Genomic DNA, 18,441 nt, shown 5'->3' on the forward strand with positions numbered 1-18,441 from the left:
AAGAAAAAATTGGGGTCTCTGACCTCAAAATATAACAGGTAGACCTGTGACTGAGAAGGTCAATGAACCTCAACATCAAGGACAAAGGTTGGTTCTCAGCATAGGGGAAAGAGCATAGGATTGCATGCAGGAGATCTGGGTTCAAGTTCCAGGTAAATCCTTGCTAGTTGAATATTACTGGGGAAGTCATATAACCTATTTGTTCCTGCAAACTCTGCTCAGGTTCACTTCCTCCAGGAAGCCTTCCCTAACTGTGTGGTTTGGACAAATTCCTTTTTGACTCCCATAGCAATCTATACTTGCCTTTATCATGGTAATTTGTCACATTTACTGACGTATTCCTGTTTATTAGACTATTAGATTATAACTTCCTTATATTCTCATGGCTCAGAATAGTGCCTGGCTCTAATGTAGAATGATGGCATGTGCCTCAAACTTAGCACTATTATCTGTAAAATGGGATAATAACACCTACATTTCAGACTTCCTTTGAAATTTACATAAGATATGCATATAAAAAGTCTTCATAAACTATAACTCTAGGTAAAAAATACTTCTGGTTTATTCCTCACTCCTTTATAAGTCCAACACCTTACCATGGCATTCAAGGTCCTGAACCACCCATTTCCAGGTCATCTTTTCAATTTCCCTCTGGCTCCTACCCCCACCACTCTATATTACAGCCAGCTAAGTTGGTTATAATGTACCAACTTCTTTCATATCTCCTATCTTTTTAAAATATATTTATTTTATTTATTTATTTTTGGCTGTGCTAGGCCTTCGTTGCTGTGCGCGGGCTTTCTCTAGTTGTGGCGAGTGGGGGCTACTCTTCGTTGTGGTGTACAGGCTTCTCATTGCGGTGGCTTCTCTTGTTGTTGGGCACTGGCTCTAGGTGTGCAGGTTTCAGTAGTTGCAGCACGCAGGCTCAGTAGTTGTGGCTCACGGGCTTAGTTGCTCCACGGCATGTGGGATCTTCCCAGACCAGGGTTCGAACCCGTGTCCCCTGCATTGGCAGGCGGACTCCCAACCACTGAACCACCAGGGAAGCCCCATATCTCCTATCATTTTGTATTACACTTACCTATCTACATGTCAGTATCAATAATGCAGGCTGTTATTATAATAATTATGATTGAAGCAGTAGGAACCAAAAACAAAGGTAACTTTCATTTACTAAGCATTTTCCTATTCTCTAAATCTCTTTCCTTCCATTCCAGTCAGTATTCCACTCAGCCACCACGGTTCTTTAAAACATGGGTTCGATTACATTTTCAATGCCTACTGGATAAAATCACCTGGTTGTACAGACAAGGTTCTTCATGATCTGAATTTCCTCTGGCACTTCATCTCCCTGTGCTGTTTCACTAATAGTCTGTGACAGCCATGGTAACTACAGTGCTTGTAGTTTTACCAAGATAATAGGCTCTCTCAGCTGTCAAGCCGTTACTTATGATGTGCCCTTTGCCTCTAATGGCTTCCTCTACTTCGCCTATCTAGAGAACTCCTGTCATCCTTTAAGATTCAATTCAGATGTAAACTGTTCTCTGAAACCGGCCCTCAAATACTCCTTGGTAGAATTAGATGCTCTCTCTTCTCCCATTATGCTATACACATCTTGTCGCAATCTTCTGGGATGGTACCTCCACTAGCCTCGAAACTCACCCAGCATCGAACTCTGTCCTATCTGAGTCCTTGCTGCTTTCGGGGGTGCCTGACACATGGTAGGTGCCCAGTGAAGGTCAGTCGAATATTTCAAGGACTACCCATCAGTGGTACCTGAGGCCCTCATCGGAGGCACTCTGTCACTGCCCATCACACACACTTTTCATCTCTAGTAATCTACTACTAGAGATTACATTCTTTGTCCTTTGAGATGAAAATCAGCTGTGGACGGTGTTTCCAGTCAGTTAAAATTACACTAATAACACAAATTGTAAAATTTATTATTTGAATGAAGGATTAGGGCAGTGCCACAGCCCAACAGATCATGAAATGAAGACATTTGCCTTCAAGCCGCGGGATACCCTCAAGCGGGGCTTATTTTAACCCTCGAGATCCCTCTCCTCCGAAGCCCTGGGAGCGGCAGACTTTGCCTCTGGGAAAGGCCGGAAGTGAGGAAGAGGAAGTGGGAACGGGCGTGGGCGCTCTGGCCCGGTTGGAGGAGGCGGGGCTTGTGTTGCGGAGGGAAAAGCCCGGAACCCGGCGGCTGGACGTTCTCCTCTGGTAGGAGCCCCTAGTGTGGGGGTGGGGAGGGACGGGCCCTGGAGGGGACTGGAGGGGGTGCTATCCCGCTGCCCATCCCGTGCTGCTTCCCTGCTCCGGCCGGAGGCAGGCGGGAGGGCGACGAGGCCCGCAGGCCTGCGTGAGGGAAGGTCATTATTGTGTGACGCCATCACGTCACTCCCTTCTTCTAGAAGCTTCTCCAAGCCTCCCGCTCGCAGTAAATTCCCTGAGGGCAGTCGCTGGGCTGAGTCGTCTGTGTGACCCAGTGCCCTCCCCAGGGCCTGCCTGGAGCACAGTGGTTATTCTGAAAAGATTGTTGAATGAATGAAGCGAATGCCAAGGAACGACCCTGGCTACAGGCAGTTGATTCTCCCTCTGCCCTTCACGTTAGAAGTTCTTTACAGGACATCTCATGTCTTCCCCTCAACAGTCTTCCCTAGGTGATTATTCCTTCTGCTGCAGACGGGGAAATTGAGGCTCAGAGAAGTCCTTAAGCCCTAATTAGGAAATGGCAGAGCAGGACCTCAAATCCGTGCCTCTGGAATCCTAATTAAAGTAATGAGATGAGGTACTGAGTGCCTAGGTGTGAACACGTTGTGAGCATTCAGTAAAGAGTAGCCATTTACTCCAGAGGGTGGAGACTGTGTCTTGTGCACCTGTTTCTCCATTTCTTGGAAATGGAGTCTGTCACATGGTAAATTCTGGAAAATTAATAGTTGAGTGATTTAATGAACACACAGGAGGGACTCAAGTTAGGTTGACTCTTGCAATGTTCTTTCCATCAAAACAGCAACACCTTCTAATGCTGAGATATTCTCTGTAATCCTTCTTCTATAATGATCTTGGCCAGAGCTTATTTTCTCCTGAGTTGATCTCATGTCTACAGGCAGAACCTGTATAAACACAAGAGCTGTGCTGTCCTCATAGCACTACCCTAAATGTGTCTTTCCAGAGATGCGTGTTGGTACTCAGCCTCTTAGATGCTGTTGTCATTGTTGTCCTAAATCTTTGGAAAACGTCAGTTTAGCTCCGCAATCTTTTATTCTCAATTCTGACATCCAGAAAGTTTTGAAAACCAATTTTTTCCCCTAACTTATCTGGCCACAAGATCTGAACTGAAACAGCCATTTGTCTTTACTTATTCCAAATATTTGCAAATTATTTTTGCAGTCATGTTAATGTGTTTGATTGTTCAGACCTTGCTTAATTTACCCCAGATCTCACTATGCGTATCATGTAATATGTGGTTGTAGGCATGGCATTACCCTTCAAAAGTTACCCCCCCAAAATTGAGTTTGAATTCCATGACTCATTTGGCCTCAAAAGATTCAGATAAGAGATTGTGGACCCATATTTTAATGTCACTCGACAACTTAAATGCTCTCCTGTTATGATTGAGGTAAAGTTGGGGGAGAAAACAGCCTTTGCCAAAGAATTGTGGAAGTGGGTAAATGTAATAAGAAAATTAAGAGATCTTTTTATACCTCATCATTTGTTTATTTTAGAATCATTTAAGGGAGAAAGCTCCTTAGCTAAATGATGTTTTTGAATGTAAGGAGCATGTTTTATATTTCTTATATCCTCCACAAAGCCATATAAATGGTAGGTACTCAAGAAATACTTGTTGATTGATTTGAAAATGTTTGCTCAAAACTCTAGAGTTTTACTTGACAATTACAAGAGCTAGATTATATATTTTAAGTGTCATGTTTATAATTAAAAGCTGTAGAATCAATTCAGGTTTATCCCAAAGCAGTATCACTCCACCACTTGGTCATTCACTCAATGACCTGTTTCTTGAGTGCCTGCTATGTGCTAGGTACCTGTTTACACAGTAGGATTACACTGGTAAATAAGACAGTCATGGTCCCTGCTCTCAAGGAATTTCCAGTTTGGTGGTGAAGAAAGCCAAGAGAAAATAACAGACACATAACTATGCATCCTGTTAAGTGTCATGAAGGAAGTAAACTGGGTGCTGAAAAGAGCATGATGGGTAGACCTAAGTAGTAAGTGTGGTGGGTGAAGGCCTGTCAGAGGGGGCAACCCAGGTTTATGATATGAAATATCTTACTTCTCTCCATTTCTAAATATTACAGGGATTTGGGTAGCCAGACAACCAAAATTCAGGTGTGAAAATTTACCCTCTTGGGCACTACTTTTGTCTGAGATGTCACATCACTGTATTTATTGATATAATCTCAAAATTTTGAAGGACTGAGTAAACTGAGCATTTGCATATAGTCAGGTGTCTAAAACACATAGTAAAACAACATATAATTTACAACTAACACCAATTTATTGAACTCCTTGTTAGCTTGAAAAGATTTCATTAGTAGAATGGTGTCTTACATATTCTTTGTTCATGTCACAAAGTACTGTACGTTAGTAAATGATATTAATTCACTTATCCAGACATTTTTCCTTGTGGTTTTTCGAATGGTTAGGAATATGTTTAATTTTGGTATGATGTCCAGCACATCCATTTTAAACTACTCTATTGGATGGAAAGCTATTATGTAGATAGTTTTCTTGGGCAGGAAGTTCATTTATGAAAACATTTTAAAAAATTTTAAAATGAGGGTTAGAGAATAGAGGAAAACCTAAAAATTATTTTGTCCCTCCAAAATATACATAGGTATATGTATGGGTATATTTTCTAGATAGGTAGTTATCCAGAAAAGAAAAAGAGGGTTTTAAAAACTGTTGTTTAATTCCAGCAAGTTATGATTCTAACAGGGTTTTGTTTTTGTTTTTGTTTTAATAGACTTGTGGAGAAACAGATCAATATTCGTTTCTCTAAGCCAGTGTCAACCGTGTATCTCTGCATTGAGTGAGCTTGGTAGAGGGGGAGAAAAGGACAATAGAAAAAGAAAACCCTTGTGATTGAAAATTTTAATAGCTTATTGAAACACATTGTAAATCGAGTTTTCACTGCAGGATTGAGTCAGATAAAAATGTCTGTGTTTGAAGTGCAAACAAGAGAGAAAATCAGAAAATTGTAAAAACACATAAGTTCTCTTTTTCTTCCTAAGGTTGATGATAGTCTCTTCTGGAGAAATCTTAATTAAACAGATAGATTTTCTATCTTGTTTATTTGAGGATGTGTTGGACTTTTACCAAAAAAGATTACTTATCCCCGTCTCTTATTTTTTAAAAAAGAAGGGATAGTTTATTTAGGATGCTTCTGAAAATTTATGTCTTCCTTAAATACATACACAGAAATTAATCAGGCCTGAGCTAGGAATTGAGAAGGTCAAGGAAGAGAAACAAAACTAAAAATAACAGACAAATTTGTTATGGATTGTAACATTTTTCTTTTGTGTGTGTGCAGCATCTCTAGTAAAATCTGATTATGGATTGTTGAGGCTTCAGTGGGTCTGGATGCTCATCAGGGCATCTTTTTCTAAAGCTGAGTAAAGAAAGTAATTTAACCTTTTCCTTAAAGTTACCAGCCTTACGAGGACTAAAATATTGGTTTAGGGTGCCATGAGTTAGCTGTGGAGTCCACTAAGGACAATTACTTGTCTTAATAGTTGATGACCCTCCCCTCTTTTAGATTAACAAGAAAACAGACCATATTTCGTTCTGATTCTAATGACTTGTAAGTTCTAAAAGGGATGCAACCATAGAGTCAGTTGATGATTCTAAGACTCAGTTTTCACTTAATTACTCTCAGGACATAATATTTTTATACATAACAACAAATCTTAAGCAAGAGATGTCACAGTGCAAGTTCCATTTTCTTATAGTAACTTGTCCACTCTCCATGTAGTGCTTTATAATAATTTTATTTCTGGCCAAAGAGGTTCAGTGATACTTTCAATGGAAACTTTTAGGTCTAGAAAGACCACCTATATTTCTTTAAATAACATAGGCCAGTCCCTTGTGAGAGATTCTCCCATATCAATCCTAGGAACATGTATATGGTACCCTCAATTCTGGCTGATGTAAGTGAGGCACTGATTTGGAAACTAAAGCTAGCTTTTTCAGACTGAATTGATCTTCTGTAGACATTTAAAAAAATATTTAACTTACCTATTGTTTGTGCCTTCCTTTGCAGGAAATTGATACCTTGTCAAGGTGGAGATTAATCATTTGTATTTGGGAGCAGCAGACCTGGGGACCAACTACCTCTCAAAGGTTTTATAAACCAATCACATAAACTCCTAGTCCATGGCTCTCAACCCCCATCTCACCTTCAAATTTGTCTTACCTATGGCATTCAGGAGGCAACTAAAAAACTTTGTGAAAAATTACTCAGATGCGGAAATAAAAGTCAGGGAAGCAACTTCTAATGACCCTTGGGGTCCTTCTAGTTCTCTGATGTTAGATATCAGTGACCTGACTTTCAACACAGTTTCTCTCTCAGAGATTATGAGTATGTTATGGCAGAGACTCAAAGACCATGGGAAGAACTGGCGCCATGTGTATAAATCCCTTACCCTAATGGATTATCTCATCAAGAATGGATCAAAGAAAGTTATTCAGCATTGCAGAGAGGGGTTCTGTAACCTTCAAACACTAAAAGATTTTCAACACATAGATGAAGCTGGAAAAGATCAAGGTACCCGTTGAAGTTTATACATTGTGCCAGTAAAGATTAAGAGTTTGGGAGGGGATCATTTTAAAGCAGGAGCTGGGGGAAAGTTGTTCTTAAATGTACTAGCTGCCTTTCCTCTAGGACAGTTATGGTTTTCAGTTTAATCCTTTGTGTTGACCCTTGAGTGCCTTAAAGAACAATATTTTGTTTTTCAAAAGGATGTGTGAAACTAACACACTTATGTATCTGATAAAATGATGTCTTATAGATGATGACCATATAAGAGAGATCGTATGGTATTTGTCTTTCTGTCTGACTTATTTCACTTAGCATAATGCCCTCGAGGTCTATCCATGTTGTTGCACAAGGCAAGATTTCATTCTTTTGGACCTCGAGGGCATCATGCAAAGTGAAATAAGTCAGACAGAGAAAGGCAAATACTGTATGATTTCTCTTATATGTGGAGTTGAAAAAAAGCTCATAGAGAGAACAGATTAGTGGTTGTCAGAGATGGAGGTTTGGGCGGGGAGAAATGGGTGAACTGATTTGTTTTTGTCTAAATAAATTGAATTTAAAAATAAAGTGAAAAAGAATAAATACACCAAAAAAGTTAAAAAGTTGGACTTGAGGTCCTACTAAATTTAAGTATAGCAAAAATAGTACTGAATAATTTTCCATGAACAAACTTCATGATTGAAGTCAAGGAACTATGTCCTTGGAGTTAATATGTTATTTTGGGGAGCTAATCCAACCTTTACCCCCAGTACCATTTTGTAAAGATCAGTATATCATACTAAGATATATATCTCTTTTATAAGTTAAAAGCTTAGGAGTCTGTCATCGTAGAGTGTTGTCATTCAACCTGGGGTTGAATCCTGACTCTGCTACTGCCTAGCTGTGTATCCTCAGGCAATTTACTAGATTACTTGAGGCCTCAGTTTAGCTCTCTGTAAATTGGGATAACAACAGTATCTGTCTCATAGGATGGTTGTGAGGAGTGCAAATATGTTTGCCTATTTTTCCCCAATAGATGTCAGCTCCATGAGGGCAGGGACTTTGTCTACCTTGCCCATTGCTGGGTCTTGGCAGGAGAGGAGCCATCGACATTGGTTGAGTGAGAGAATAAATGAAAGAAAGAGAGTGAATATGCAAAATGGTCCAATTTTGTTTAAAAAATTATGTTTATGTATATAAGATAAGAGTTTAGCAAGTGGTACTGGTAGTATTAGAGATGATTTTTATTTTGTTTTATATAAACTTGTATATTTTAAAAAACATTTTATAATTAGACCAAATAAAACCAAGGTGGCAATGTGAAAAAGAAAGAACAGAATGAATAAAATAGGAAGCATGGTAATTTGATATAATAATGTCACTGTAATTATAATTAGACTGGAATTTAGTCATAAATGTAAGAAAGTGTTTCTAAAGACTATGGAATCTTCAAAAACTATGAAGGAAGTAGTTTTATGAATACGGAAATTTAGGTCATTAAGTAATTTTGTTGGGGGTGGAAGAGGAGAAGTAGGGAAAGGCTGTACAGGATACTGAACTGAGAAGATTCAGTAGTGCCTGATATTCTGCAATGGTAAAAGAATCAGCACTTCCTCCCCATCTAATGTAAAATTATAGTTTGTTAAAGTGAATAGTCTTATGAATTATGAGAAGAGGATAAAATTCAGTGCAATCTCTGTGTTAAGTATACATTTTTAAAATAGTCTTTTTTAGAGCAGTTTTAGGTTTACAGAAAAATTATGCAGAAAGTACAGAGTTCCTACATACCCTTCCCCACCCACACATGGTTTCTCCTATTAATATCTTGCATTAGTGTGGTACGTTTGTTACAATTAAACCAGTATTGATACGTTATTATTAACTAAAGTCCTTAGTTTACACAAAGGGTTCACGCTTTGTGTTCTGCAGTTCTTTGGGTCTTGAAAAATGCAGTGTGTGTGTCTACCATTCCAGTATCATGCAGTGCAGTTTCACTGCCTTGAAAGTGCCCTGTGCCCCACCTATCCATACTTTCTCCCCTGCCCTGAACCCTTGGCAACCACTGATCTTTTTATTGTTTTTATAGTTTTGCCTTTTCCGGACTGTTATATAGTTGGAATCATTCCGTACATAGCTTTTTCAGAATGGTTTCTTTCACTTAGCAATATGCATTTAAGATTCTTCCATAAGATTCTTTTTACAGCTCGAGAGCTCATTTTTTCTTCTTCTTTTTTTTTTTTTGTGTTACGCGGGCCTCTCACTGTTGCGGCCTCTCCTGTCGCGGAGCACAGGCTCTGGACGCGCAGGCTCAGCGGCCATGGCTCATGGGCCCAGCCGCTCCGCAGCATGTGGGATCCTCCCGGACCGGGCCACGAATCCGTGTCCCCTTCATCGGCAGGCTGACTCTCAACCACTGCGCCATCAGGGAAGCCCTCATTTCTTCTTTTTTTTCCTTCACTTAAAGAAAAAAAAAAGCTTTATTGAGATGTAATTCATATATCATACAGTTCACCCATTTAAAGTGCACAATCCTATGGGTTTTGGTGTATTATTTTTAAAATTATTATAAGATAAACATAACATAAAAATTGCCATTTTAAGTGTACAGTTCAGTCACATTCATTACATTCACACTGTGGCACAACCATTACCACTGTTTATTTCCAGAACTTTTTCATCACCCCAAACAGGAGCTCTGTAACCATCAGTAACTCCGTGGCTTGATCTAATCTACTTCCTGTCTCTATAAATTTGTCTGTTCTGGGTACCGGATATAAGTGGCATCATGTAGTATTTGTCCTTTTGTGACTGACTTATTTAACTTACCATAAAGTCCTCTAGGTTCAGCCATGTTAGAGGATGTATCAGAACTTCATTCTTTTTATAGCTGAATAACATTCCTTTGTATGTACTTACTACATTTTGTTTATCTATTCTGTTGATGGGTTCCTGGGTTGGTTTCACCTTTTAGCTATTGTGAATAATGCTGCAGTGAACGTTAGGGTACAAGTATCAGTTTGAGTCCCTGCTTTCAATTCCTTTGGGGGTATACTTAGGAGTGGAATTGCTGGGTCATATGTTAAGTCAATGTTTAGCTTTTTGAGGAACCACTAAACTGTTTTCCTTAGCAACTGTACCATTTTACGTTCCCACCAGCAGTGTAGGAGGATTGCTGTTTCTTCACATCCTTGCTAATCCTGTTATTGTCCATCTTTTTTTTTTTATTATTATAGCCATTTTACCAGATGTGAGTAGTATCTTATTCTGGGTTTGATTTATGGTTCCCTACAGACTAATTATGTTGAACATCTTTTCATGAACTTGTTTGGCCATTTATATGTCTTCTTTGGAGAAATGTCTATTCAAATCCTTTGTCCATTTTTAACTGTTTTGTGTTTTTTTTTTTTTAATTTTAAAGTTCTTTATATATTCTGGATACAGGACCCTTATCAGATAGGTGATTTGCAGATATCTTCTCCCATTCTATATAGGTTGTCTTTTTACTTTCTTGATTAAATTTTGAAGAAGTCCATTTTATCTGTTTTTCCTTTGTTTGCTTGTGCTTTAAGTGTCATATGTAAGAACTCATTGCCTAGTCTAAAGTCATAAGGATTTATACCTATGTAAGAGTTTTGTAGTTTTAGCTATTACATTTATCCTGGGTCCATTTTGAATTAATTTTTACATATGGTGTAAGGTAGAGGTCCAACCTCATTCTTTTGCATGCAGATATCCAGTTGTTCCACTACTACTTGTTGAAAAATCTGTTCTTTCCCCCATTGAATTATATTGGCACCTTTACAGAAATCAACCATAGATATATGGGCTGATTTCTGTACTCTTAATTCATTCCATTGACGTATATATCTAGTCTTATGCCTGTGCCACACTATTTTTAGTAAGTATTTTGTAGTAAGTTTGAAATAAAGGAAAGTGACTTTATTTGCAACTTCAGCTTTGTTCTTTTTCAATATTGTTTTGGCTGTTCTGGGTGCCTTGCATTTCCATATCAAGTTTAGCATCAGCTTATCAATTTCTGCAAAAAAGGCAGCTAGAATTTTTCGAGATTGCATTGAATCTGTAGATCAATTTCAGGAATATTGCCATCTAAATAATATTATTTCCTCAAATCCGTGAACATAAGAAATCTTTCCTTTTATTTAAGTCATCTTTCATAAGTGTTTTGTAGTATTCATTGTACAAGTTTTATACTTCTTTTGTTGAATTTATTCCTAAGTTTTTTTTCTTTTTTTGGTACTACTATAAATGAAATTGTTTTCTTAATTTCATTTTCATATTTTTCATTGCTGATGTATAGAAATTCAGCTGGTCATCTGAATTTTATATATTGATCTTGTATTCTACTACTTTGCTGTAATATTTTCTGTAATAATTATTAGCTGTAATAGTTTTTTTTGTTTGTTTGTTTAGATTCCTTTGGATTTCCTACATACCAGATTATGTCATCTGCAAATAGAGATACTTTTACTTCTTCCTTTCCAATCTGGATGAATATTATTTCTTTTTCTTGCTTAGTTGTCCTGGCTAAAACCTCCTGTACAGTGTTGAATAGAAGTGGTTAGAACAGACATCCTTGTCTTGTTCCTGATCTTAAGAGCATTCAGTCTTTCACCATTAAGTATGATGTCAGGGATGGGTTTTTCATAGATACCTTTTATCAGGTTGACAGAGTTCTCTCCTATTCCTAGTTTGCTGAGTGTCCTTATCACGATAGCGTGCTGACTTTTTGCCTTTTTGCCTTTTCTGCATCTGTTGATGTTATGTGTTTTTCCCCATTTATTCTATTACTTGGTGTATTACATTGATTTTCATAGGTGAACCAACCTTGCATTCTTAGCATAAATCCCACTTGGCCATGGTGTATATCCATCCTCTATTTTTTTGTGTGTTTTTTTAGGTCAGGTTTGAGGCTTAATGATGAAATTGGGGAATATCTTCTTGGGTTTTGAGCATGCTACGCTTCTTAATCCAGAAATTGTAAAGACATCAACTTCCGTTAGGGTTAAATTTATTATTAAAATTAAATGTTAATTAAAATTTTCCATGCCCAAGAGTTAGGTTGTAAAAAGGCATAATTTTTGGATAATAGTGAATGAAATATAATCATTTTTGTACTTTACAGAACAGCTGTTTTATCACTGTACTGAGCAGAGCACTATGATAATTTCTTTTTAAGTAGAAAGAAAGGGTCAGCCCCTGCTTTAAAGAGTTTATGAGCTATTTTGAGCATAAAATAGATAAGCATGCAATTATAAATATACAGAAAAACCTATTTATTCATTTATACCTTTTATATGTACAGGTATGGTATATATGGGTATGTTTGAATACACTATCATAAAGGTCTTTCAGATTCCCTAATGGTTGAGCTTAGGATTAAAGAAGTACAACTATGCTGTGTTGGACTTTATAAATACTCTTGATGATTTGCTAGCATCAAGAGAGAGAGGAAAAAAAAAGCAAGTTAGAACTGAATTGTCAACAGAAGTGTAGTACAGTTGACCTTTGAGTAATGTCGGGATTAGGGGTACTGACACCGCCCCCTCCCCCACAATGCACAGTGGAAAATCTTCATATATCTTTACAGTCCACAGTTCCACATCCTCGGATTCACCCAGGCACAGATTGTGTAGTACCGTAGTACATATTTATTGAAAAAAATCCACATATAAGTGAACCCTTGCAGTTAAAACCCATGTTGTTCAACGGTCAACTGTATATTCATTTGTTGATTATGGAAGGTTGATTGATAACACTGGTGCACACTATTAATTTAATAAATATTAATTAACGAAAAATGATTCCATTGGGGAAAATATTACTCATTTTATTTTTATCTTTTATACACTTCTCTTTTTATGTTTGTTCCCTAATGAATGTAACATATTAGAATAGTAGCTCTTGACATAATTTAATTTATACATAAATAAATGTATATATATGTTTGGGGGTGGATGCATGCACAAAAATTTGTTACTGATGGTGTGTTCAGTTGAAATAGTTCAAAACCACTGGGTCTCAGGGCTTCCCTGGTGGCGCAGTGGTTAAGAATCCGCCTGCCAATGCAGGGGACACGGGTTCAATCCCTGGTTTGGGGAGATCCCACATGTCGCGGAGCAGCTAATCCCGTGTGCCACAACTACTGAGCCTGTGCTCTAGAGCCCATGAGACACAACTACTGAGCCCGCGCACCTAGAGCCTGTGGCATAGCACAAAGAAGAGTAGCCCCCGCTCACCGCAACTAGAGAAAGCCCACGCACAGCAACGAAGACCCAAAGCAGCCAAAAAATAAATTAATTAAATTAAATTTTTAAAAATTGTATAAAAAAAACCCCATTGGTTCTCGTGATAGAGTCAAGACTCTTAGAGTGTTCCCAATCTACCTTTCTACTCTTATTTCCTTAGTCTTCAATCTAGGACATTGCATCACCAAGCATTCTTAATATATTATTTGCTTATACATCGCTGTGCTTGTATTTAAGATGTTTCTTCTTCCCTGTAATATTCTTTCCTTGCTATCTGCTTTCTGAACTCCTATTTAGTCTTCAGATCCTAGCTCAGAGGCCTTTTCCTTTGCACCCCCAACTCTCGTCTTTTCTTCGCTGGGCAGAATTAATTGCTGCAACACTTTATTCATAATATAAGAGTGGTATTTTTTACAGTGTATCTTATCTACTATATATATCTCTCCTTAGCTAAATTCTGAGGGTGTATACCATATGTTAATCATCTTTTTACCATCAGGCCTTGGCACATAATAGATAATCAATAAATTTTTACTAATGAAAATCATAAAAATAATAAGAGACTTGAAGAAAGGAATGTGATCATTGAAAAACTAATCAGTAAGAATGATTTTGTTCAGTCCAAGAAGAAAAAAAGCAGAGAGTGAAGTCTGTAATGGGAAATTAATCGAAGAGAAATTGTAGTGATCCAAGTAATCAACAGCTGGATCCTACCCTAGAAACAGGTTATCAAGAAGAGATACAGAAAAGATAAAGGTAGAAAATATTATAGAAGAAAGTCTTTTTTTTCTCCATTGGTCTTTACACTTGCTGTTCCCTTTGCCTGGAGTGCCCAGATACCTGCAGTGCTTTCTGCATCCTCCGGATCTCTGCTCAAAAAGTCATCTTGTTAGTGCGGCCTTCTAGATGTACCTTATTTGTAAAAAAGCAGCCCCACCCGTTCTTTGTACTGATATGCCCTAGCCACCTTCTCTGTTTTCTTTCTCTTCATAGTATTTCTTATCTGACGTAGGGTATGATTTATCTTATTATTTGTTTATTGTCTGTCTCCTCCTACCAGAAAGTAAGTTTCATGAGTGCAGGAACATTTTATGTCTGCTTCGTCCATGCTCCATCTCCAACATTATAACAGTGCCTATCATATAGAACATGATCAATAATTAATAATAGTGATACTACAGGGGAAAAAATTCAGAAAACAAGTCACAGTAGTTGGGAAACAGGAGAAATTTATTTTCAAATAGTACATTAGTTAACATTTTCAAATAATGTTTTCAGTATGTTTTTCTTCAACTTCCAGACAGCTTTTCAGGTGAAGTAAATTTAAAGCAATGAATAATCTCAAAAAATTTACAATAAATACATGATTTTCCCTATGTTTTCAGACTTTTGGGACACTGTATTATACTTATTGTAGTTCTTTTTAAGGTTAACAGTTGGACACATTACTTTATATTTCGAGATATTTCACCTGAAATACTGGAGGTATATTGTGAGGTAAAGTTCTTTCTTTCCTGTATGGTAATCTAGTTGTTTGAGCATTTTTAGATTTTAATAATAGAGCATTTCCATGTATGGTATCTCATTTGATCCTTACAACATCTTATGAGGAACGTAGGATATGTCTTATCTTTCTTACAGAGATGATGAGTTAACACTCAGATTAAGTTTTTTAGGTAAGGTTGCACAGCTAATTAATGGCTGAACATGATTAAAACATATATATCCTAATACTGTTTAGTTCTATTCTATTATTATGCTACACAGCCTCTCTTAATTTTTAAGGAGTTCTTAAAAATATCCTAATAGTTTCATTGAACTACCAGAATGAACTTAATTAAAATTGTCTGAAAAATACCTGGTTGAATGTTTCATGCTACTAAACAATTTATTTAAACAAATTATAGTATTCTTTTTATAAAAGCAATGCAGATTCTCAGAAATGCGTATTTATAACTTTATGTACTGTTTTATTCTCAATTAGGTAAGTCATGAAGTTGTGGTTAATTTCACTTAAATGGGCCATTTTACATTTATATAAAGTAAATATATTTTATACACATATATTTAAACTAAAGGTAGATTTTTAAAAGGTACATTTTAAAAAACAAATTTTCAGTGTTGTTAAAAAGTTATATTAAGCTATTTTACTAGAAGTAGCATGCCTTGATGACATTACTGCCATTTTAGTTTTCTGCTGTCATTATCAGTCATCTAATTTAGGAAATTAGACAGTTCACATTTATGTTGATGGCTGATTTTGTATAGGCTGCTTCTCTGTGTGTCTTCCAAAACTCGAGGATGAACCCTTACCATTCACCTACCCATTTGCTCACTGAAGTCGTAATGTCTTGGGGTAAGAACAAAGCCTTTTAAGCCGTAGTTAAGAAATTAAAATGTGAAAGGTAAATTTTCTGGAATATGTAATACATTTCTTTATATTTACACTAGCTTATAAATGATTAAAATCAACGTTTTTTGAGAGGGAGTTTGTTTTTTGAGTTCAGGTACTCGTAGAAGGAGAGAAAAACTCAGGTATTTAGGCTTAGAGAAAGAGGAAGCCTGGGCAAATAGGAGAAGAAAGGAATGATAGGGATTTTCTTTTCAAGGCGACTGAAATAAACTGAATAGAGACAAGATACCTGGAAAGAGAAAGTTCAAGAAAAAGAAAACATTTCAAAGTAAAAATATTATTTTAGATCTTGGTTAGCTGTGTTAAGGCTCTAAAAGTCAAAAAACTAAAATTTGGAGGTATTACTTCTCTTACAGAAGGGACTGGATGTGGAGAGTGGGAAGCAACAGTTCCTAGGCAGTGTGATGTAGTGACTGAACACTGTGGAAAAAACTCTAGCTTCAAAGGGCACAGACTTAATTTTTTTCTACAGCTGTCAGACAGCAGTAGTCAGAATTCTCTAACCATTGAACTCACCCGCTGGATGTTGGTGGCTTGACTAATTAATGCAGTGTAGGTGTGCTGACCTATCGAGAGGCTGGTTACTTAACACGATGCTGCTGAGTTCATTTATAGCTTACGTGAGCAAATGCGATTTCCTATAACAAACATTTTTGTAGTCTTGATGAACAAATGAATTTCCTTTAACAACCATATTATAGACTTTTGGGTCATGATAAGCCTGTTCTGTTATTGTTAAAAGTTATATTACTGTGAGTTTAAACAAAACCTTTATACCTAGTTGAATATTTTGGATCGTCTTTCGCTCCTTTTCAACAAATAGAGTCATACTGATAATCATAGTAGCAAGAAGCAAATCATGAATTTATATAAAGTTAACTGTTCCCGTCCAGCCAGTCTTCCCACAGTGCTCTTTGTTTATTGTACTCATATGGACAGCAGACAGTAAACACAAAAGGGCCAGTAACCAGGTTAGGACTTCAGTGCTGTGTCAGCAGAATCATTCTCTTCTCAGGTTCTCATCAAATAAAATAGCTTGCATTTGTATACTAAAGTCAGTCAAATTAAAGTCTATATTTTGTTATTTTTATAGAGCCAATCTATATTTTCTAGTTTATCAACTTTATGACTTTGGGAAAGTTTCTTACCCACCCTAAACTTTCTTTTCTCATCTGTAAAATGTACTTCATAAACTCTGAGGGTGGTTGTGAGGATTAGAGATAATGTCTGAAAGTCAGGCACATAGAAAGTCATAAGTCAATGTTAGGTAAAAATATTAGCCATTGACATATTTTTACTTTTATTATTTCCTGCAGTGTATATTCACGTTCAAGTAAAGCTTCATGCAAAATGTACCAGAAGTGCTTTCCCACTGCCTGTGGAGTTCACCCATCCGTAGTGCTTTGTCCACACGTCCGTGGTAGCACGCATGGCTCTGCTGTAATGACTTATTTTACCTCAGTCCCTTCACTGGACTGTGGGCGTGTGGAGGGCTGAGATTACTTTAGTTGTATCTCTGTTTCTTCACCTAGTTTGTGGAGGTGTCGAATAAATGTTTGCTGACTGAGTGGCCAGTGGGCTCTTGTAGGCCCAAAGAAGGGATTGATAGCTTTGAGTTTCTCTTTATCTTACATGTTCTTCTGTTTTTCTACAGTGTTTCTAGGTATTGTTTTATTTTTATTTTTATTTATCCTGCTTGGTGCTTGGAGATCATTTTTGACGTGAGGATTCTATGACTTTTCTGTAAAATTCCCAGCTCTTTCTGAATATTGCGTTTTTGTGTGTGTGTGATTACTGTATTCTTCTTTTGAAACTTCTGAGTGACTATTGGGGTCTTGCAATCTGTCCCTTATGACTTTTAGTTAATCTTTTTAATCTTGTTGCCTCTCTGTGCTGTATTTTGGAAGAGTTCCTTAGTACTATTCTTTGATTACCAATTCTCTCTTCAACTGTTAGATTTTGGAGTTTGCTTTGGGTATTGAGGGTTTTTTCTTTTTAATCCCAGTGACTATAGCTTTCATTTCTAGGATTTTAAGTTGGCTCTTTTCATATCTATCTGTTCTTGTTTCATTTCTGCCTATTTTTGTTTTGTTTCATAATTTCATATTCCTTGTTGTGAATGTGATTCCTGTGTTAATCTTTATTTAGTATTTATTTAAGTTCTGTCTTAATACTTATTTAAAATCTTTGTTGTTAGATTTTTAAATCTTACAATAATATAGAATATTGATTTATAGAAGATCCTATAGAATCCTATAGAACATTGATTTCTTTTGGAGTGAATATATTTTTTTTTGTTTTTTTTTTTAAATTTATTTATTTATGACTGTGTTGGGTCTTTGTTTCTTTGCGAGGGCTTTCTCTAGGTGTGGCAAGCGGAGGCCACTCTTCATTGTGATGCGCGGGCCTCTCACTATCACGGCCTCTCTTGTTGCGGAGCACAGGCTCCAGATGCGCAGGCTCAGTAATTGTGGCTCACGGGCCCAGTCACTCCGCGGCATGTGGGATCCTCCCAGACCAGGGCATGAACCTGTATCCCCTGCGTTGGCAGGCAGACTCTCAACCACTGCGCCACCAGGGAAGCCCGAATATATGTTTTAATTGCTGCATTTCCTGGCCATCTTAAGATTTTTTTAAATCTATTTTGAAATTTTAGTTTTCAGGCTTATTTTGGGTGAGAGGTTCTTCCCCGGCTAACCATGTTCACTTTTCCATTTATGCTGATTTTTCAGTTTCCACCTCCAGTACAGCGTTATAAAGGTAGCTCAGGGGTCATGCCCTGTGATGATATGAGGGTGCCACAGATTCAGTTGCTGAGCCAGGGGGTGGCTTAGTTGAGTTCCAGGCCTTAGGGCTGCATTGTGTCCTTCTATTCCCACAGCTACAAATATGTTACAGCCCAGGAACCAATTAGTGGCTGTTTATTTTTTTTCCTTTTCCTTTTTCTTTTCTTTCCAGCCTTCTCTCACAAGCATGGATACCCCCTAACATCAAAGAGTGAGACC

General features: G+C 37.3%; 1 protein-coding gene across 1 annotated transcript in view; it reads left to right on the forward strand.

Annotated features, from left to right (window-relative positions):
• The first annotated feature begins 2,197 nt into the window (after positions 1-2,197).
• Positions 2,198-18,441, forward strand: part of ENTHD1 (ENTH domain containing 1) — a 102,534-nt gene continuing 86,290 nt past the window's right edge. The window contains exons 1-2 of the mRNA XM_030855390.3: positions 2,198-2,223; positions 6,284-6,787. Of these exons, the coding sequence (XP_030711250.2) occupies positions 6,397-6,787 (391 nt within the window). The 5' untranslated portion in view covers positions 2,198-2,223; positions 6,284-6,396. The remainder of the gene's footprint in view (positions 2,224-6,283; positions 6,788-18,441) is intronic.

Source organism: Globicephala melas, chromosome 10 (assembly GCF_963455315.2).
Source record: "Globicephala melas chromosome 10, mGloMel1.2, whole genome shotgun sequence".
Taxonomy (NCBI): domain Eukaryota; kingdom Metazoa; phylum Chordata; class Mammalia; order Artiodactyla; family Delphinidae; genus Globicephala; species Globicephala melas.